The sequence below is a fragment of the Priapulus caudatus genome, unplaced genomic scaffold (genome assembly GCF_000485595.1).
Source record: "Priapulus caudatus unplaced genomic scaffold, Priapulus_caudatus-5.0.1 Scaffold240, whole genome shotgun sequence".
NCBI classification, from domain to species: domain Eukaryota; kingdom Metazoa; phylum Priapulida; class Priapulimorpha; order Priapulimorphida; family Priapulidae; genus Priapulus; species Priapulus caudatus.
In genome coordinates this window covers 62,366-80,331 of record NW_014577301.1, presented here as the reverse complement: position 1 = coordinate 80,331, position 17,966 = coordinate 62,366, and the positions used below count along the sequence as shown (strand labels likewise).

Here is a 17,966-nt window from a genome sequence, read left to right as displayed (position 1 = left end):
GTTAGTGCGTCGACCTTCTGGCGCTTTTTAAATCGTTCCTTCGTTGGATAAACTTAACGGAGGATGATAGTTATTATTTCAGCGTCGATGCATCAAAACGTGTGCTGCTGGCTTTGTGAACAAGATGGTTACTTTAGTTAGGTTTTATCTCTCAACCTCTTATTATGAGATTCCACCCTGCGCTAGTCATGAATTAATAGTGTTCTCCTATAACAAAAGTATATCATAAGTGTACTGCAATTACTACACTTTAGATTACACAATGGGCACACACCACCATATGGAAATGTGCACGGCAACCGTAACCAGGGGCCCGTTGTCTGAAACAAAATTAGTTCTTAACATTAGTCTTAACATTAACTTCCACTCTTAAAGACTGTGACAGAAACATCGCAAATTTACCGAGAATAGAAAATCGTCTCGAAAAATATCCTCTTAACATTACGAGAAACCCCAGACCCTCTCGTGAAACTTTAATTTACAGATGGAAATAAACACGTATACATACGATTACAATTATACTGAATTTATATTTTATAATAATGAGGATAAAGATGCTGTTTTTTCGTTGGACAAACATGTCGGATAAATCATTAATTATCTAAGTGCCGATCAAAGACCAACAAACAAAACCATTTACAAATGGCAGTATGGCATTTGTTCTCTTGTTTTTAATTGCACGACTGCTCGCGTCGTGTTACAGTGTGAGAATTTGTATCTTGGTTGTGCAGAAATAATTCACTGGACCACGTCGTTTTTCATCAAATATTATTTTATATGTGGTTAAGCCATCAAATATATGCATAATTACATTACTGTGATGGTAGCCAATGAAATGTCTAGAATTTGAATTTATTTGTGATCGATTCTCATCCAATCACGCAGCTTGTGATGAAAGTTTCTGTTATCGTAAGCTTTTCTAATAGTTGCGAACTTGTGCGATGTGTATTCTGTCAACGCTCCTCTCGCTCAACATTAAAATTAGTCGTAAGTGTTATCTTAGGCCATTAACATTTACTCAACTTTAACGATGTTCTGACAATGGCCCCCAGGTCGGTACAGTGCTTTTTTCCATGCAAAGATATTTCTCTGCCCACGCTCTTTAGGAGTTCCTTCTTCTGATTTTCTTTCACCAATCACTTTCACTCTCACTGGGAAACAGTACCCACTGAAGCTCTTTCTTGTGCCACATTCTCTTTCTTATGCTTCATATTACGAATTTATTCGTATCGTGCAATTGATCACGAATTCTGAAAAAGGACACATTGAGTTACAGCCTACAATAGATTGACAGTGTTCTGGATAATCCATGCAGTATGCCAATGGACGTTCCCCACTCGTTTACATTGCTCGTGATCGAATTAATGACCACAAACCTTGCTTCTTTGCCAGAATATTTCATGAAGCTGCAACTCGCCGATCTCTCAGCTTTCTCCACGTCTTTCGTATACTTTGACAGCGGCGGTTCCTTCCTGCCGGTTTGACTTCCCACCGGGCCTGTTTTTGGGAACGGGGGAAGAATGGGTTATATTTCTTTTTAAAGGTGTCTAGGTGCTGCATCTTTAAGATAATCGGAATTACAGATTAAATTTTAATAGTTACATAATTAAGATGATTGGAATTGGAGGAACTAACAATAAAGAAGCGGTCAGAAAAACAGAAAACATAGAGATAAAGATATACAGTAACCATCCATGCACACGATGAATGCGTACATTATATATCGTTGTATACATATCTATATATTTACATTCTAAAACATATAAAAATTCATTATGGCACTGGTTGCGGGCAATGATTGTCATTTAAATTTTCAGAAATTGCCTTTCTCAGTAGGTAGCCACCTGAGCCTAGAGCCTATGGTATTGTACAATTTATTCTGACTACAATTATTATGACAACATCTTCCATGGTGTATAAAAGCACTGTTGACTCTGATGGATTCATTTATAGCCCTGGCTTGTAATAATATACACCGCTCACTCGACCTTGACTAGCTTACACATGCCTACAATATCTTGATGAAATTACGTGTATACTGTTACATTAAACAAGAGCCGAACAGAGCGTCTGGGCCTTCAATCTGAGGTCTGTTGCTACGGTTAATAAAGCGTAACATTTTAAGCGTGCGTATGAACACCTTTTTAGGCCGAGATATGCAGATACGCATTACGCAGGTTGGTACACCATCATTTCAGCAACCTTCCTGCCATTCTGCCATACTCTCCAATATCCATTGTGTGTTACAGAATCGCAGTGCCTGAAACTCCCTGTTTTATTGTGAATATTGTGCACCTACCCTAACCCGTATTAAAGAAAAAAATTAATTGTGGAAAATAAATCATGTAAATATTTGGCGTTAATTGGAAAAAAATTTAGTTAACATGGATTAAATGATAGAAAAATACAGAAAACAGGTAAATAAATAAAACAATAGATGGGGATTCGATCCAACGGCTTTGAGCCGTGACGCCTGTGCTGTACGCGTTCTGCTTATCAGCTTATTGGGTTTCCTAGATTTATGGATCATGCCATGAATATACAACACTGTGAATAATTGACCAGTTCAAGGACATCCATTATTTTTAACCTCCTCTTAGAGGGTCAAAAACTGATGGGTTTCCTGCCCATCACACTATACACCGAATATTAAGAGCATAGGTCGAACCGTTAAGATTGTGCCGCAATTCCGTATTTCCTCCTATACCTTAAGTTAAGGGGGAAATATTCCTCCTCCGTTTACACATCTTGACCTTTGACCTTGACCAAATTTGCCATCCCGAGTCCTTTTCACGATCTCCCTTCCCCGACGTCCCAAATATCGTGACTATACGTCGAGCAGTTAAGCTTTGTGCCCAACTGTTGACGCACAGACGGACGCACAGACGCACGATCATGCGATTCTACAAGCTGCATCTGACTACGTCAGATGAACTAAAAACCAATGTAATGGCTCAAAAATGTAGAAATGATGCACATTTAACTTATCTAAATTGCAACAATATTGTAAATAAACCAAGCTTTAGTAGATAGAAAACCAATGGTCAGAAATCACATTACTCATACTAATTCATAGCTATGTCCACGATACAATATATACATACGCACCACTGCATTGAGATCATTGACGGCGAAACTGACATTTTTTCTTCGTTGATTGATGTAGTTGGAATTCTCAGTTATCTTGTCCAGTATTTGCTTCAGTGGCTTACAGAAGTTGGCAACTTTGCATGCTTTTAGGAAAGATTTAAGCTGAAAAATAGAAAAATAAAATATGTGTAAACAGCTCACTGCATGCCATTCTAGGAATGAACGACGGGCTTATTTCCGGCTGTTATTATGCTTATAAATTAAAGGGCAGGGTTCACATTCCAAAGGCAAAACATTTTTCCATGACTTTTCCAAGACTTTCAAGTTATACTTTCTAGAACCATAAAATTGAGGTAAAATGCAATCTTTTGTATTCAATAATTAGTGACCACATTAAACTTGTTTGGTAATATTGGCACAATTGTTAAAATGCAAACGCAATAGACATATGCTCAACTTCCAGTGCGTTCCAGGATGAAACGTAACAATAGCCTATTTTCCTAATACTTTACAGGACTATACAGACCATTTTGCACGTTTTCCCAACCTGCAGTGTTTTTTTAATTCCCAGGACATTCCTGGAATGCCATGACACGTAGAAACCCGGAAGAAAGTGGAGGCAGAGAGGTGTCAACTTGAATAACGTGAAAATAATGTGAATTGATATGAAATTCAGGGTCACCTGCATAACTGCTGGCAGCACTAGTTCAGGAAATCCTATGGTGTGAGCTTCAACGTTCAGGTACTCCATCAGTGACTCGTACACCTGGTCCACAACTCCATCCTGTCAAACAACAACAGTTTTGCTTTCACAAACAACCCTCATTAATTGCACAGTAAAAAAAGATGATCAAAGATTAACTTCAACTAAATTAGAATTAACGCATACCCTAAACCAGTGGTTCTTAACCTTTTTTGAGTCATGGACCCCTTTGAGAATCTGGTGAAAGCTACAGACCCCTCCCCAGAAAAATGCACACAAGCACATAAACACACAATTTTGCATGCACCTGGTTCACGGACCACCCGAAGCCCATCCATGGACCCCAAAAGGGGTCCATGGACCACAGGTTAAGAACCCCTGCCCTAAACCCCGAATTGAATGACCTCATGCTTCCACAGAAAACTAAGTTATCATTTTTGGAGAAATGACGGAATTCAGCATACTCGGACTTGCAATAAACTTCATACCCTAAAACCCTTTTCACTGAGTTGTGGCCTTGTCAGTTTCAGTGTGGTAGAGAAGTTGAGGGGTTTGAATCCCATTGAGCTATGCTTCCGATTGAAGTCTGTTATTTCAAACACCTGAACAAAAAAAGAATGAAAATTTAATTAGAGTAATCATGTTTATTCAATTAAATAATAGAATGAGAAGAATGATGGAGAATTCTGCCACACAGATGTGAACTTATCGGTTTAGTAATTAACTGATCTAATAAAACTGTTCCAATGAACTCTCATTTCTATGAATTTCCAAGGATAGCAATTTGGCAGAAATGATTAGCACTTACTTCCATGATAAAAGGTAGAATAGGGATGAATGACCGTGTTGCGCTAGAAACCAACGTCAGAGACTTGATGCAGTAAAATCTCAATGGATAGTACTTCTCTGTCGGTATCAGCCTGGTAAAATAGATGGCACAGTGATAGCAATATACACACGAAGGGCTGGTCGAATCATCATAATCCTGGTAGTTTCGTTACTATAACAATAATATTAGCCACTAATGTATGTGGTTTACAATCAAGAGAAGAAAGAAACGGCCAAAGACATCATAAAATAAACGTGTATTAATATTAGCATGTCATGTAAATGTGATAAAGTAATGAAGCATCATAAGGGTTTCTTATGAGGGAAAATTAGACAATGGAGGTAATGGCCAGTTTGGGGAAAAAACGCACACAATGGATTCAAAGGCGTGTTTGCATGTCTCGAGGAACTAGCGAAGCGAGCACCGCAGGAGCTCGCCCAGCTAGGGGGGTCCGCAGGAATGCCCCCAAGGAATTTTTGAAAAAATGGTGCAATTTGGTTCATTCTAAGCTATTCTGAACACATTCTATGACTCTTGAATCTCTTTTTCACGTTGTCAAAAGGAACAAATAAACTATGAATATGAAATGATACAAGTATTCACATTAAATAGTAATACCGTCTTGAAATGAAATGTGATTTTATTTCAACGAAAGCACTTTCCTGGTGTAGAATACAAACGAACACCCATGCATATGTATGCATAGGTATAGCGCCCTTAATTTGCTGCTGGAGTCAACATGGCACCTGTGGTGCTCAAGTACGTGACCATTCATCTTCCTAACCTGTGTTTATCTATAGGCCTTGCCAAGATTCACATGTTGACAGTATCGTAAGTATGCGGTGTTGTGTTTTACGTTTAAAGCTTTATTTCGATTTTAGTACAATAAAGTGTAGTTTATTGATGGAAGAACAGTGATTTTCGTCAGCGAAGCGGTGTTTTTGACAAATTGCTGTGTCGCAGCTGAGAATTTGAGCGAGGCGCGTGTCAATGCAGGGGAAACACTGTATTTATATTTTGGTTGACACTATTTTGACAACGGCGGGTAAATACAGGAACATTTTCACAACGGCGATGTTAAATTTGACAACGGCGGTGCGCCAATGTGCCTCTTATGTAGAAGAAACCCTGATCATGTAATCATGGTATTGTTCAGAGAATCAACCAAGAAATCTGCTACCAATGAAGGTAGCCAAGCCTTCACGATTTCACTTTCTAGATTTTACCTACTGGGACACTGAATTGATGATCAGGCACTTTTTGAATCAATAGCTAGAATACAATCATGTGTGATGTACATTAAAGCTATGACAAATCAACTTACTTGAGACAGCCAATAGTTGTCTGCACGATGGGATAGACAAGTGGTGCTACCGTGTTATTAGGGTGCATATCTGCCAGGAGTCTGCACCAGAAGGCAAGACAGTGAACATACTGCCAATTGTACACCGACTTATAACTCTCCTGTGAGTGAAAAGGGAAACATGTAGATAAACAATTGAACACTGACTGATAACTCTACTGTGAGTGAGAAGGGAAACATGTAGATAAACAATTGAACACTGACTGATAACTCTCCTGTGAGTGAAAAGGCAAACATGTAGATAAACAAATGTTACATTGATTGATTCTCCTATCAGTGAGTAATTATAATGATTGCAAATGAATAGATAATTATGCAGTAACTCGTTCCACTACAAGATGCAGCTCAGGGATGCATAGTAGGGCTTATAAATGACAAGAACAATGACCAGAGCAATGACCAAAACAATGACCGCCCACTTACTTTCTTCCGGGTCGTGATTGCATTTCGCAAATGAATGGCTAGCTGACGAATGAAAACAAATGCATGCTGATAGGCCGCCTGATCGTCCAATCGGAACAACTCGGCCATAGAACGCTGCATGAAGTTAATCACTGGCAGGGTAGTAGGTGAGGTGAACTTGCAGTTCTTGACATATGCCATATACGTTTGCTGTGAATGTGCGTAAACAAAATGTGTAAGTGAAACATGAGAATTTTGCCAGGTTTCGAGAATGTTGACGAAGGTAATGACATTTAAAAATACACCTGCAACAGAAACTGCCATTGTAACAACAAGATGGTTTTGGATGAAATTTTAGGCCGCTGCTTATACGAATTGCTTTTTGTTAAAGATGATAGATTCATTATAATTATGCACATAAAATATGACTGCATTTAAAAATCCTACCTTCATTTCTTCATTTTTAACAACCTTTGCACAACCCTTCACTCGCTGCTTTAACCAATAACACACCTGTAAAGTCTTGTGCCAGGTTACCATAAAAAATCTGTCATTTAAGGGTGGAATCACCACAGTTTTAACCATGCTTAACTAGAATCATTCAGCAAAGAACCCCATACCTTGATGACTAATTCATGGTAGTCTTCCTGTGCCAAATTAGTGAGACGAGCCAGACAAAGGAAAGAAAGCACCCTCACTGACTCTTCCGCTGTGCTCCACAATCGTATCAACTTCTGTAAAGGCAAAAAATTGTCACCTGCTATATCGCAGCTTTCCAGTTAAAGCTAATAGTTTTAGCAGACGAGCCTGGATATATACTACTGCGTTCACCCAGTAAGAGTTTTACGTCTTTTCAACATCAGATTGTGAGTTACAAAAAAGTACAGTTTACATAAGTGGTATATGACCTATTTTCTAATGACCTATACTTTGAATGCACTGACAGATGTCTTCTCAACCTAGGTTTGTCATTCAGCTATATATATATATATATATACATATAACTATACTTTGGTAACAATACGTAAGTGAAATCGACATATTTTCAGCTATGATTGTTGCATTTAGCATTACACGAGCCACGAAACCAGGGTATTGGCATCTCCTATGTACTCTGAACACATGCTGTACATCCAGTAAGAAAGACCCATAGAGTAAATCGACCGTGGCTTGCACGCGAGGGTGTCAGTACCTTTAGCAGCAGCTTGCACGTCTTCGGGAAGCAGATGTAGAAGGGCAGCACTATGAGAACGTGCTTCAGCACAACATGCAACACGGCCGGCTCAGACATCTGTGAGAACAACTGCAAAGAACATCCTCGATCAGCAACGAACCACGTGCACCCTGACATGTTGTGACCATGTGTGACCCTACGTGACCTTGTGTAAACCTCTGTCTTCACCACGTGTGAAGCTCTGTGACCGTGTATCTCCTATATGAACATATGTGATCCTTTACAAAACCTGTCTGGATACGTGTGTCAATGTGTAACCCTGTCTAAACCTGTCTTAACAACATGGGACTCTGTCTGAACCCATCTGACCTTGCCTGACCCTGCATACTCATGTGAACATGTGGGACTGTGTGAACCTGTGTGATCCTCTGCAAACGTGTATGACCATCCGTAACCTTGTGTGAACCTATGTGACCATGTGTGAAACTACATGAATGACACTGTGTGACACTGCATGAGCGTGTGAATCTGTGTGATCATATGTGGGTCTGTGTGACCACGTATTATTCTATGTGACTCTGCTTGAACCTGTGTGACCACGTGTGATGCTACATCATCCTATCATAATCTTCATGAAGTCAGATCACAGGGCGCGAAACTAGCACCAGCCCACCAGCATATGCTGGCAAATTATTTGGTGGGGCGGTAACATTCGCAAAACACCGGTCCTCCGAGCCGGTGGTTTCAGCCGCGTTACTGTTAGCGAATACCTACATTTTTATTTATAGCATTAATGAGCAAATAGCCTACATTACTGTTTTACCTGGAGGATATCTTGCCATAATTTATCAACATTTTACAAATTTGAAATCGAGAATGCAAGCGTGAAGCATGACATTGATTTTACAAACAAAATTTATGAGGGTTGGTAAACTATGGTGAGGGCTGGTAAAAAATTGCTGTTACCAGACCTCTGGGCCGGTGCAAAAAAATCTGAATTTCGTGCCCTGGATCATGTATGTGTGAAGCCTGTGATGGACATAATTGTTATCCTATCCAACTCACGCGATTAATCAGTCTCAGAATTATTATACAGTAACCCAAAAATACCTGCATGAGATCTGTCAGATAATGTTTCATGCCAATCTTCAGTTTCGGCCATTTCTTACTGGATGAAGGTAGCATAAGTTTTTTCTGTTGCCTTTCAAGGGGTTGAGGAAGATTCAGGACTTTGTAGATTGCTGGTACAAGGTCAACCATGCACATCCGCACGATTGCGTTAAACACTGAAAATCAATTATATTTGCTTGATCATTACTTCAGTACTTATGTTACTGCATATGGGCAAATAATATTTAATTAATTTCATTCCACATCTAGGGGTTTTAATTAGGCACGCGTGTATTTAGTACGGAGAGTTATTATAAGAGGTCATACCATTGCTTCCCTCTACTCTCATAGTGTCGTCTTGGGTAGTGTCACCCCCTGCCTGTTGCACCGCAGCCCTAAACGCATCTGCCACTGCCAGAATCGACTTTGGCGATGGAGTATCCTGAAATATATCATTAGAAATACATCGCCTTTCTGATATAAACCAGTAACTGCAGGTAAGAAGAGATGTACTGGACAGATGAAGCAGAGATTTTTTATAAATAAGTAACTGATTGCATTACTATTTTTCCTATCATCATCACATTTAATGACAATTTAATTAAATTGATATTGCTTTTGTATTTAACAGCAAGTAGATGTTACATCACAAATATCATTGAGAATTGATATCTTATTAACTAACGTTGTTACGTTACAACGTTAGATACCACTCTCTACTTGTGTGTCGTTGTTCCATTGTCATAATTCCCAGGAGACAAGTTGGACAAGATATATGACTGTTTTAATACGTATACACTATCTACACTTGACTGAATCTGTGATAGTACGACTGACCGAGTGCTAACCTGCAGAATGCTTGACCAATTAGAAATCATCTTCATTGTGACCACATTGCTCCTGTCCATTTTAACTGATGAATGCGTTGGAGACTCCTCGTCACTGCTACTGTTTTCTTCCTCACTCTCATCACTCCCTACCTGTGCATGCAAGACGAGATGGTCAAGTATTTGCTGAGCTCTATAACCTACAACTTCTCTGAGATTCATCAGTACACCTATATTATTACCAATTTGGAACAAATAGGCTGCATATAATAGTACAGCATGAGGATAAACATAAAATACTGTGTGCGATAATAACCAAACTGGATTAAATTTCCTTGACGAACATAATACATCATGCCCATTAATTATTTTTAAAAGTATATGTACCAATAAGCTGCCAAATCACCTGTCTATAAACTATTAAAAAGGGAGCATGACCCCAAATTTAAAACACAATTACTCATAGACTCATACCTGTAACTTTGTTGGTGGCACATGCAGATCCTTTCTTGCCTCATCTTCATCCCCTGAACTTTCGTCCGACACATCGAAATTAAGTAAGTCAGGATCGTTGTCCTGCAGAAACTTATAGAACTCAGGATCTTTCTCCTGCAATCTTGTCATTGAGGTTTTCATTCCAGCTTCATTTGCGCTGCTAAAATAAAGCCAATGAAACGGTCAAGCAAGTTACAAGTATTTTCTCCATTTTAAAACAATTATCTCTCGTTTTTTCTAACCATTTTCGTATTTTCTTGACCGTTCTCATACACCGGTACTCCTTGCATAACACTAAGTGTATGTAATATGGATAACATGTCAAAGAACACTTGCACGGCATTCTTTTATCAAAATGTGCACCGATCTACATTTCAAATAAGATTTCTTTACATATGTCAACATCACTAGCGCATAATACTTCCTCTTACCAGGTACTAATGACCGGTACCCTGTCTCTACACCATGTTACATATGCTTACATGTTAAGATAGGTACCAGTCTAGAAAAACTGACGTAACGTAAATATGTATGGTTTTTGTGGCAATGTTTGCATATATCATTTTTTGCAAATCACAAGAATACAACCACAAGTTTGCTGTTCATTTAATATTTTACAGCCTATAACACCCCAAACACACTAGCAATTTTTATGCCGAAGAAATCAATAATATTTACGCCGGCAGTGACAGGCAAGATTAAATTTGTCTACATTTATGAATTTCTCGATTTATTTGAAAGACGATCAATTTAACAGTCAAGGATAGTTTGATACACGCACTCTGACTCAATCTATAATGCACTGGACATCAGCGATAAATGACATGAAAACATGAATTCATATAGGGGGAAATATATGAATTCATATATATATATATATGTATATAATATATATATATATATATGAATACATATATATCATATATAACAACCCCATCCTCTCTACAAACGACATGACGAAAGAGTCTATGACGTCACAAACGCCCCAATACACGTGTACAGCACGTCGGCAGACCTCATCGACCCTGTGTGAACCTAAACACACGTCATGAATGCCATGACGCAAACGGCAGACGATTCAGCCAATCAGGAGCGAGTACAGATCACGAAATCAGAGGCGCCCCCCTTCGATGCGCCCCCTGTAGTGAACGGCGCCCCCTTTTGGCGCCCCCTACGCACTGGGCGCCCCCTTTTGGCGCCCCCTACGCACTGGGCGCCCCCTTTTGGCGCCCCCTGCGCCCCCTTTCAGCGCCCCCCCCCAACCACGTGGCGCCACCTTTCTGTACACCGCGCCCCCTTTTAGCGCCCCCTGAACACGGCGCCCCCTATTGGCGCCCCCTCTTAGACAGGGACCTAGGGTATATAAGGAGGAGAAGACACGCTGAAGAACACAGTTTTTTTCAGCTGTAAAAAGTTAGAAGAACCTGACGAAGACTACCACAAGTCGAAACTAGTCGTTCATTGCTAACTTCGTGTAGCAATTTCTTAACCGAAACTTTTTTATATATACATTTATAATGGCAACAACAAACCATCAAGCTAAATCAGTTGAGCTGTACCCCGTAGAGGCTGTCCAGGCCTCTTCCTCACATATGTCCTTAAATTCACCAGACCAGGACGGCCCAGCATCCCATGGATCCGGGGTACATGGATCCGGGTACAGCAGCACCCTTATCACCACACTCATGGATTTAGACTTACCCTCCCCCCAAAACCAAGGGGAGATCGCGAGTAATATTCCTGCCTCTTCGCAGCAAAACGACAAGAAGAGAAAAAGAACTACAGAAGACTCGCCAGTCATGCAGCCGCGCAAAGTTACAGGGGTCCACCCAACTGACACCCCTATAATGATAGACGCTGCAACATCTCCAATCCAGATCAATATCAACAAAAACGCACCAGGGTTAAGAGTACCCAAAGAAGCTGAGCCTATGTTCCGCAAACTGCGGAACCATAAAGATAAGCTTCAAAGGTACGAGACTCACATATCTCGTTTGGAAGAGAGCCTGAGACAGCATCACATCCCGCCCTCCATGGATTTAAAAATGCTGCCAGTCGTCGGCAAACATGATGAAGAGTTCATGTCAGCCTGGCACGCCTCTCTCACACAATTCCAAGAACGTATGGCCCTACTAACTATAAACTATGCCAAGGACACCACAGAGAAACTAAGCGCAGAGATAACATCTACCCGCGGGGAACTGGTAAAAATCACTGGCTCCTCAACGAAGGCCGGAGAAATAGAAGCCTGGGTGGATACACTCAACGAACGCGCAGCACAACGGCAGCAATCCATACGCGACAAAAAACCTAAAGCCACACAAGAAAACAATGGGGACCCCCCCTCCGGAAATACATCACGCACTCCTTCACATGCATCTCCACGAACCTCATCTACGAAATCTCCTGTCGCAAATGCCCTGCGGCCAGATACATAGGCGAGACACAGCGTAAACTCAAAGATCGCATAGTTGAACAGCTGCGTGACATTACCAAACGAGATATGAGCAGACCCGTCAGTGCTCATTTTACACGCGACAACCACACCGCAGCGGATTTTCAGTGCAGGCAGGAGCATTGAAAAAATATTCTCGGACCCTCTGAACATCCACACACAATCCGCATTAGAAAGAAAAGAGAAGCCTATTGGATCCACAATCTAAACACCATCCAACCATACGGACTCAACCTACGGGTCGAAATACCGGGATGGATAGAAGACTATCACAATAACCCTGCCAACATGGAATCAACGTGAGGCTATCCCTAGCCAGACGACCCCAGGGTAGCGAGCATTTCGATTCACTTTTAACACATTTATATATATATATTCATATACGAAACATACTGGGATATTCCAGCAAAAATATCATTAAGTTAAAGTGACCTTTTGCATAACTGCTTCTAAGAAAAATATTTTTAATGAATTACAGTCACTTATAGAACTCCTATTTTCAGCTTTAGCTACAGAACACCACTTACCTTTTACTTCCATCCAGTAACCCGATTAGTCCTTTTGATGTAGATTGGAAATCCTCCTCATCATTTTCGTCAACACTGGTGTCATCACTCCCCGTGTCTAGACCTTTCTGCATAAAGTCGGCAACCTTCATGTCTGACAGTTTCCTGCGCATATAATCATTTGATATGCCATATATCATTTGAAACAAAAAAGAAACAATCTACATTCTAATGACTAAGCATGCGGACCATGCGGTACTACATCGCACGATTGTTTGGGTGGGCCATATGGCCTGGATCACGACCGTTTCATGACTGTTTTATCCGAATCACTAAACTTGATCTACCTAATCTCAACCTGCTGACAAGCTCATGCCTGGGTTTAAATTGGACCTAATTAATACTATGGCGGCATGTAGATGTTTTTAAATGATACACTAGACACTATGATATGTATTCCGATACACAGACAGAAGAGAGATACTGTAAATCATATGCTATGATAAATTTGTCATATCGCATGTAAAATAAAATGTACTGCATCGTGGAAATTTAGTGTTGAATTATGCTAGTATAATCATTAAACAAGTGCCACGGAGCGACAGCGCTCAACTAACGTCTACTGCGGTGACTCTGTGGTGGAGTGGTGGGATTCTAGTAAACCCTGTTAGTCCCAAATGTGATCACATATGCGCCGAAACAGTGGAAGGCACAGGGATGGTATCAGGAACCTTCTCAAAGGAATGTTCGTTGGGATCGTTATGAAAGTTGCCACGAGATGGTGCGTACGTTTAAGTGTCTTAAGATTAAAGATGGAAGCTCCCATCGTACGTAGTAGCAACAACTATTTGCAGGACAAAATAGGTAAGCACTCATCCATTTACCTACGCAAGCCTACAGGTTGAAATAGAGAGCTGCCACCTGTAACTAATTAACGCAGGCAAAAACTACACAGTACTATCACCAACACATGCACTGGCAGTGGCATACAGTTACATGTAACACACTGACAGTACAGAATGCCATAGAAATTATACGATTTAAGGAGCATAAACCTTCTTCAACCAAATTTAGCTTTTGAGATTTCACTGTGACATTGTAGCCTCATACATCCAGGCATGTATAGATTCTACTAGCAGTCAAATTCTTTCTAACAGTAAACAAATCCATGTTTAACCCTCCTCTTGAGGGAGAGTCAAAAGCGTATCAGACACTTACTCTTCGCACGGCAGTGGAAAGCCACATTTCATGGTCCTTTCAATAAAGCCATAAAAATGGTAGGTCACCGCTGAAACAAAAAAGTTTTCAATAAGCTCCGTCAGACCATGTCCTCAGAAAATGTCTAAAATCTGCCCTGTGGCCTATTGACCTTTGACCTCCAATCTTCGGCACAGTGATGGCTTTTCCTACCATGATTCTATACACCGACTATCACGAGCTCAGGTCGAGCCGTTTAGATTTGTGCCGCAATTCTGCATTTCCTCCCTATTACCTTAAGTTAAGGAGGGAATGTTCGCCCTTCTTTTACACCTCTGACCTTTGACCCCCAGCTTCGACATCCCAACTCGTTTCCGGATTACCCCCCCCCACGTCCCGAATATCGTGACCGTACGTCGTGCGGTTAAGATTTGTGCCCAACTGTTGACGCACGCACGCACGCACGCACGGACAATCATGCGATTCTACAAGCTGCATCTGACTACGTCAGATGAGCTAAAAACAACAAAGTTCAATGGCTTAACAATGTCAAAATTTTAACTCTTGACGTGAAAATTACATTTGCAGACATGTTTTTCCATGAAAATTAACACTTTGTTTCGCAAAATTTTAACAGATTGTGTCGCCAAGCCAGGCTGTTACAATAGCCTTAGCAGTAACACCACGCACTAGCAAATTAGCACTCTTGACAACACATACAAGCACACCACATGTTGACTCACACTTTTACAATACTATAGGGAGGATATTTACATGGGTGTCACTTTCCCCCGGGCGTAGATGGAGGGTGCCGCTACGTGGCAGCACTAGCCCTAACCCTAACCCTAACCTATGCCCTAACCCTGACCCTAACCCTAATCCTAACACAAGTGCAGCCACATCACGTGACCCTCCATCTACGCCCGGGGGAAAGTTATTCCGATATTTACATGACACTACAAGTAGGAGTTCATAAAATAAATGAAGTTCCACTTAAATGAAATTATACAGCTTGGGCTTTATGGCGCTCTTATGCGCTGGGCGGCGCTGGGCGGCGCTGGGCGGCAGTGGGCGGGTGTGCCCGGCACTCGCGGTTCCCGCCCGGCACTATAAACGAGTCGGTTATCTCCGCCCGGCAATAATTGCCCTAATTCCGTGGGCATGCCCCCGGACCCCTCTAGATTAGCTTCGCGCCTACGGCGCTTGCATCAAACTGGATGCGCCCAGCACTAAAAAATCCTGGGCAGAACCTGTACATGTATGTACTTTATTAAATAATTTTAGCATAGTGATTACCTTGTTTAATGTTTAACAGGCGTATCATTTGTATCACCATACAAACGCTGTTTTTAAAATGATTATCATATCGTCGACCGATGTATTGTGATTCACCTATACGTTGATTAACTGTTACATCCCTACCAGCATGCAACTCAGCCAATCACTGCTTGTTACTAGTTATGATGACCCATCCTAGGGATAGTACATGATTTTTTTCTGAATGATTTTTAATCGGTTTTTTTAAGCTTATTAGCCAGCCACAGTCACAAGAAACATAACACACTTTACAGAATTAAAAAATTCCACCCCCGTATTACGGGCATTTTCCTGACGGAATTTTGACTAAATTTGGAGAATCCAATTGCAAGATATAGAGGGTTCCGCGATTTTTCATATTACCCACAATGCATCGCTGTCGGCCCTGACGGATACAGAAACCAGTTCAGGCATAGTACAAGTACATTGAGCAGCGCACCTCTGCTCATTTTATATTTGCCTATTAAGCAAATGCATCACAACGCCGCTCTCCTGCGGTGTTGTCAACTGCAGCAATCGGTATCAGAGAGAGCCAAACAGCTTTTTTAGGCTGCCTAGCGTGATCACAACACAAGGTAAAGTGACGAGAGACAAGGCGGACCACAGACGCTTGGAGCATTTTCAATAAAAAAGCAATGCTGAATAAACATGAAAATATAATAAAAAATTTAAAAAAAATAAAAAAAAATATGAATTGGACAGTTCCTGTTTCAAAAGGCACAACGAACATCCTTTGGACATGGTTCGTAAATAAAATGTTTCAATAAAATAAAATGTTTTCCCTACCTAGCTACCCTATTTTTTTCCGGCATGAAACGGTAACCACACCTATATTTTGTTTTGGCCTAAGTTTAAAATGGTTTGACATGGCTAGCTATACACACTCGGTCCAGTTAGTCAATGTTTACCTCTCAGGCAGATTCGATTACATCACTGCCACAACAAATCTACCAGCAACAAGTCATTTGTTTCTTCAGAAAAAGCGTTTGTAGTGATCGATAAGTAGTTACCTGTTTACGCGCCGATGAAACTTGACCACACAGTCAAATTTGTTGTCGATACGAACGTGAGTTGTGATACGCATACTTATTGGCCAAAGCACCCATATTACACGGCATTGCTGACCAATGAGAAGCCGCGAAACAACACTAGCTATGGACGCAATGCAGGCCGATCGACAGCCGAAAGAAATTCAATTCGCGGTCAGAAAAACATAAATAAAGTGCGTTTTTTGTCCCATTTTTCTTTTTTATCCACCGGACAATGTCTCAGACTGGTTAGGTTTTCCGGCGCAAATTCTGGTTGTCTCGGACAACCGGACAACGCTTATTTCGAGCACTGTTTCACAAAATTCTAATCAATTTTGCACAATGAAATATTATATTGGTAACTAACTAACGTCTAGTGCCGTCCAAAGCATCGGAATCAATAACCGCTTTCCACTACATACAGTGTCTCACAGACCAGCTGAGCGTGGCTCGCAGCAATGGCCCACGTAACTTTACAATGAGCGGGCCGGTATGCAAGACTTTGGCAGTGCTCATGCCAGAACGGCCGCGCATCTAATTTCTCACCGTCCTGTTGAACTACTACCCACTTTACAACACAAAGTACACAAAAACACCGTAAATACCCTTTGTTTTCTAAATTAGAATGAAACTACTTTGTCTCTGTAGAATAACAGCCCGAATTTAGTTTTTTAACTCAAATAATGTTCGATTTAATTAACTAGATGAGTAGTTTCAAATGGAAGGAGTGGACATTATCATTCCGCTTTCATTTGAGCCCAAGATCGACTTCCCTCTTGCTGGAATTCAACGGGACGAGCCATTCAAAGACACCCCATCAAAAACAAAAATCTGGTAAATTTGGCGCTATGGCGTTTTGTAGATAAACAATAGTCATACTCTACTTATAAAAATGCATTAGTTGTAATAAATAATGTAAAAATGCTCCAATGTTCAACTGGTGCTGTTTTGCTCAAATTCGCCCCTGGGATGTCATCAAACTGCTATTGCTACCCATCCTTTAAGATGTCACGGAGCCAATTGACCCAGCAGAAGCTAGTGGGCATTTGTTTTGACAGATCCGGATCACGTTACGCAAATCAGTCGGGTCCATTTAAGTGGGTACTAGTAGTTCAACTACTAGACACTAGAGACTAGAGTCAAATGTGGCACTTGATACTAACGCTCATAGGGTCTATGTCCCCTAGGGTACTGCCGGAATATACCATGGGTACGGTCCGGTATACCGGAACATACCCTGGTCACTATTTGATATGTTTTTTTTATGGTTAGGATTAGGGTTAGGATTAGGGAGTAGACGTAGGCGGCTCCCTAGACTCGTTAGTGGAGTAGGCGAGGTACGGTCCGGCATATTAGATAGTACCAGGGTACGTTCCGGTATACCGGACCGTACCCAGGCAGGGTTCTCCCCAGGATGAAATTCAAACAGGGGGGAGTTTTCCCAAACGGGGCGCGCGCGCGCCCCGTTTG

General features: G+C 41.0%; 1 protein-coding gene across 1 annotated transcript in view; it reads right to left on the bottom strand.

Moving 5' to 3' along the window:
- LOC106807897 (nucleolar complex protein 2 homolog) overlaps positions 1 to 17,966 on the bottom strand; it is a 24,507-nt gene that overhangs the window by 3,660 nt on the left and 2,881 nt on the right. The window contains exons 2-14 of the mRNA XM_014810403.1: positions 12,976 to 13,119; positions 9,973 to 10,153; positions 9,520 to 9,651; positions 8,999 to 9,113; positions 8,672 to 8,847; positions 7,580 to 7,690; positions 7,008 to 7,121; positions 6,409 to 6,597; positions 5,947 to 6,086; positions 4,602 to 4,713; positions 4,282 to 4,395; positions 3,773 to 3,874; positions 3,109 to 3,252 (exon numbers count right to left, since the gene is read on the bottom strand). Of these exons, the coding sequence (XP_014665889.1) occupies positions 3,109 to 3,252; positions 3,773 to 3,874; positions 4,282 to 4,395; positions 4,602 to 4,713; positions 5,947 to 6,086; positions 6,409 to 6,597; positions 7,008 to 7,121; positions 7,580 to 7,690; positions 8,672 to 8,847; positions 8,999 to 9,113; positions 9,520 to 9,651; positions 9,973 to 10,153; positions 12,976 to 13,119 (1,774 nt within the window). The remainder of the gene's footprint in view (positions 1 to 3,108; positions 3,253 to 3,772; positions 3,875 to 4,281; positions 4,396 to 4,601; positions 4,714 to 5,946; positions 6,087 to 6,408; positions 6,598 to 7,007; positions 7,122 to 7,579; positions 7,691 to 8,671; positions 8,848 to 8,998; positions 9,114 to 9,519; positions 9,652 to 9,972; positions 10,154 to 12,975; positions 13,120 to 17,966) is intronic.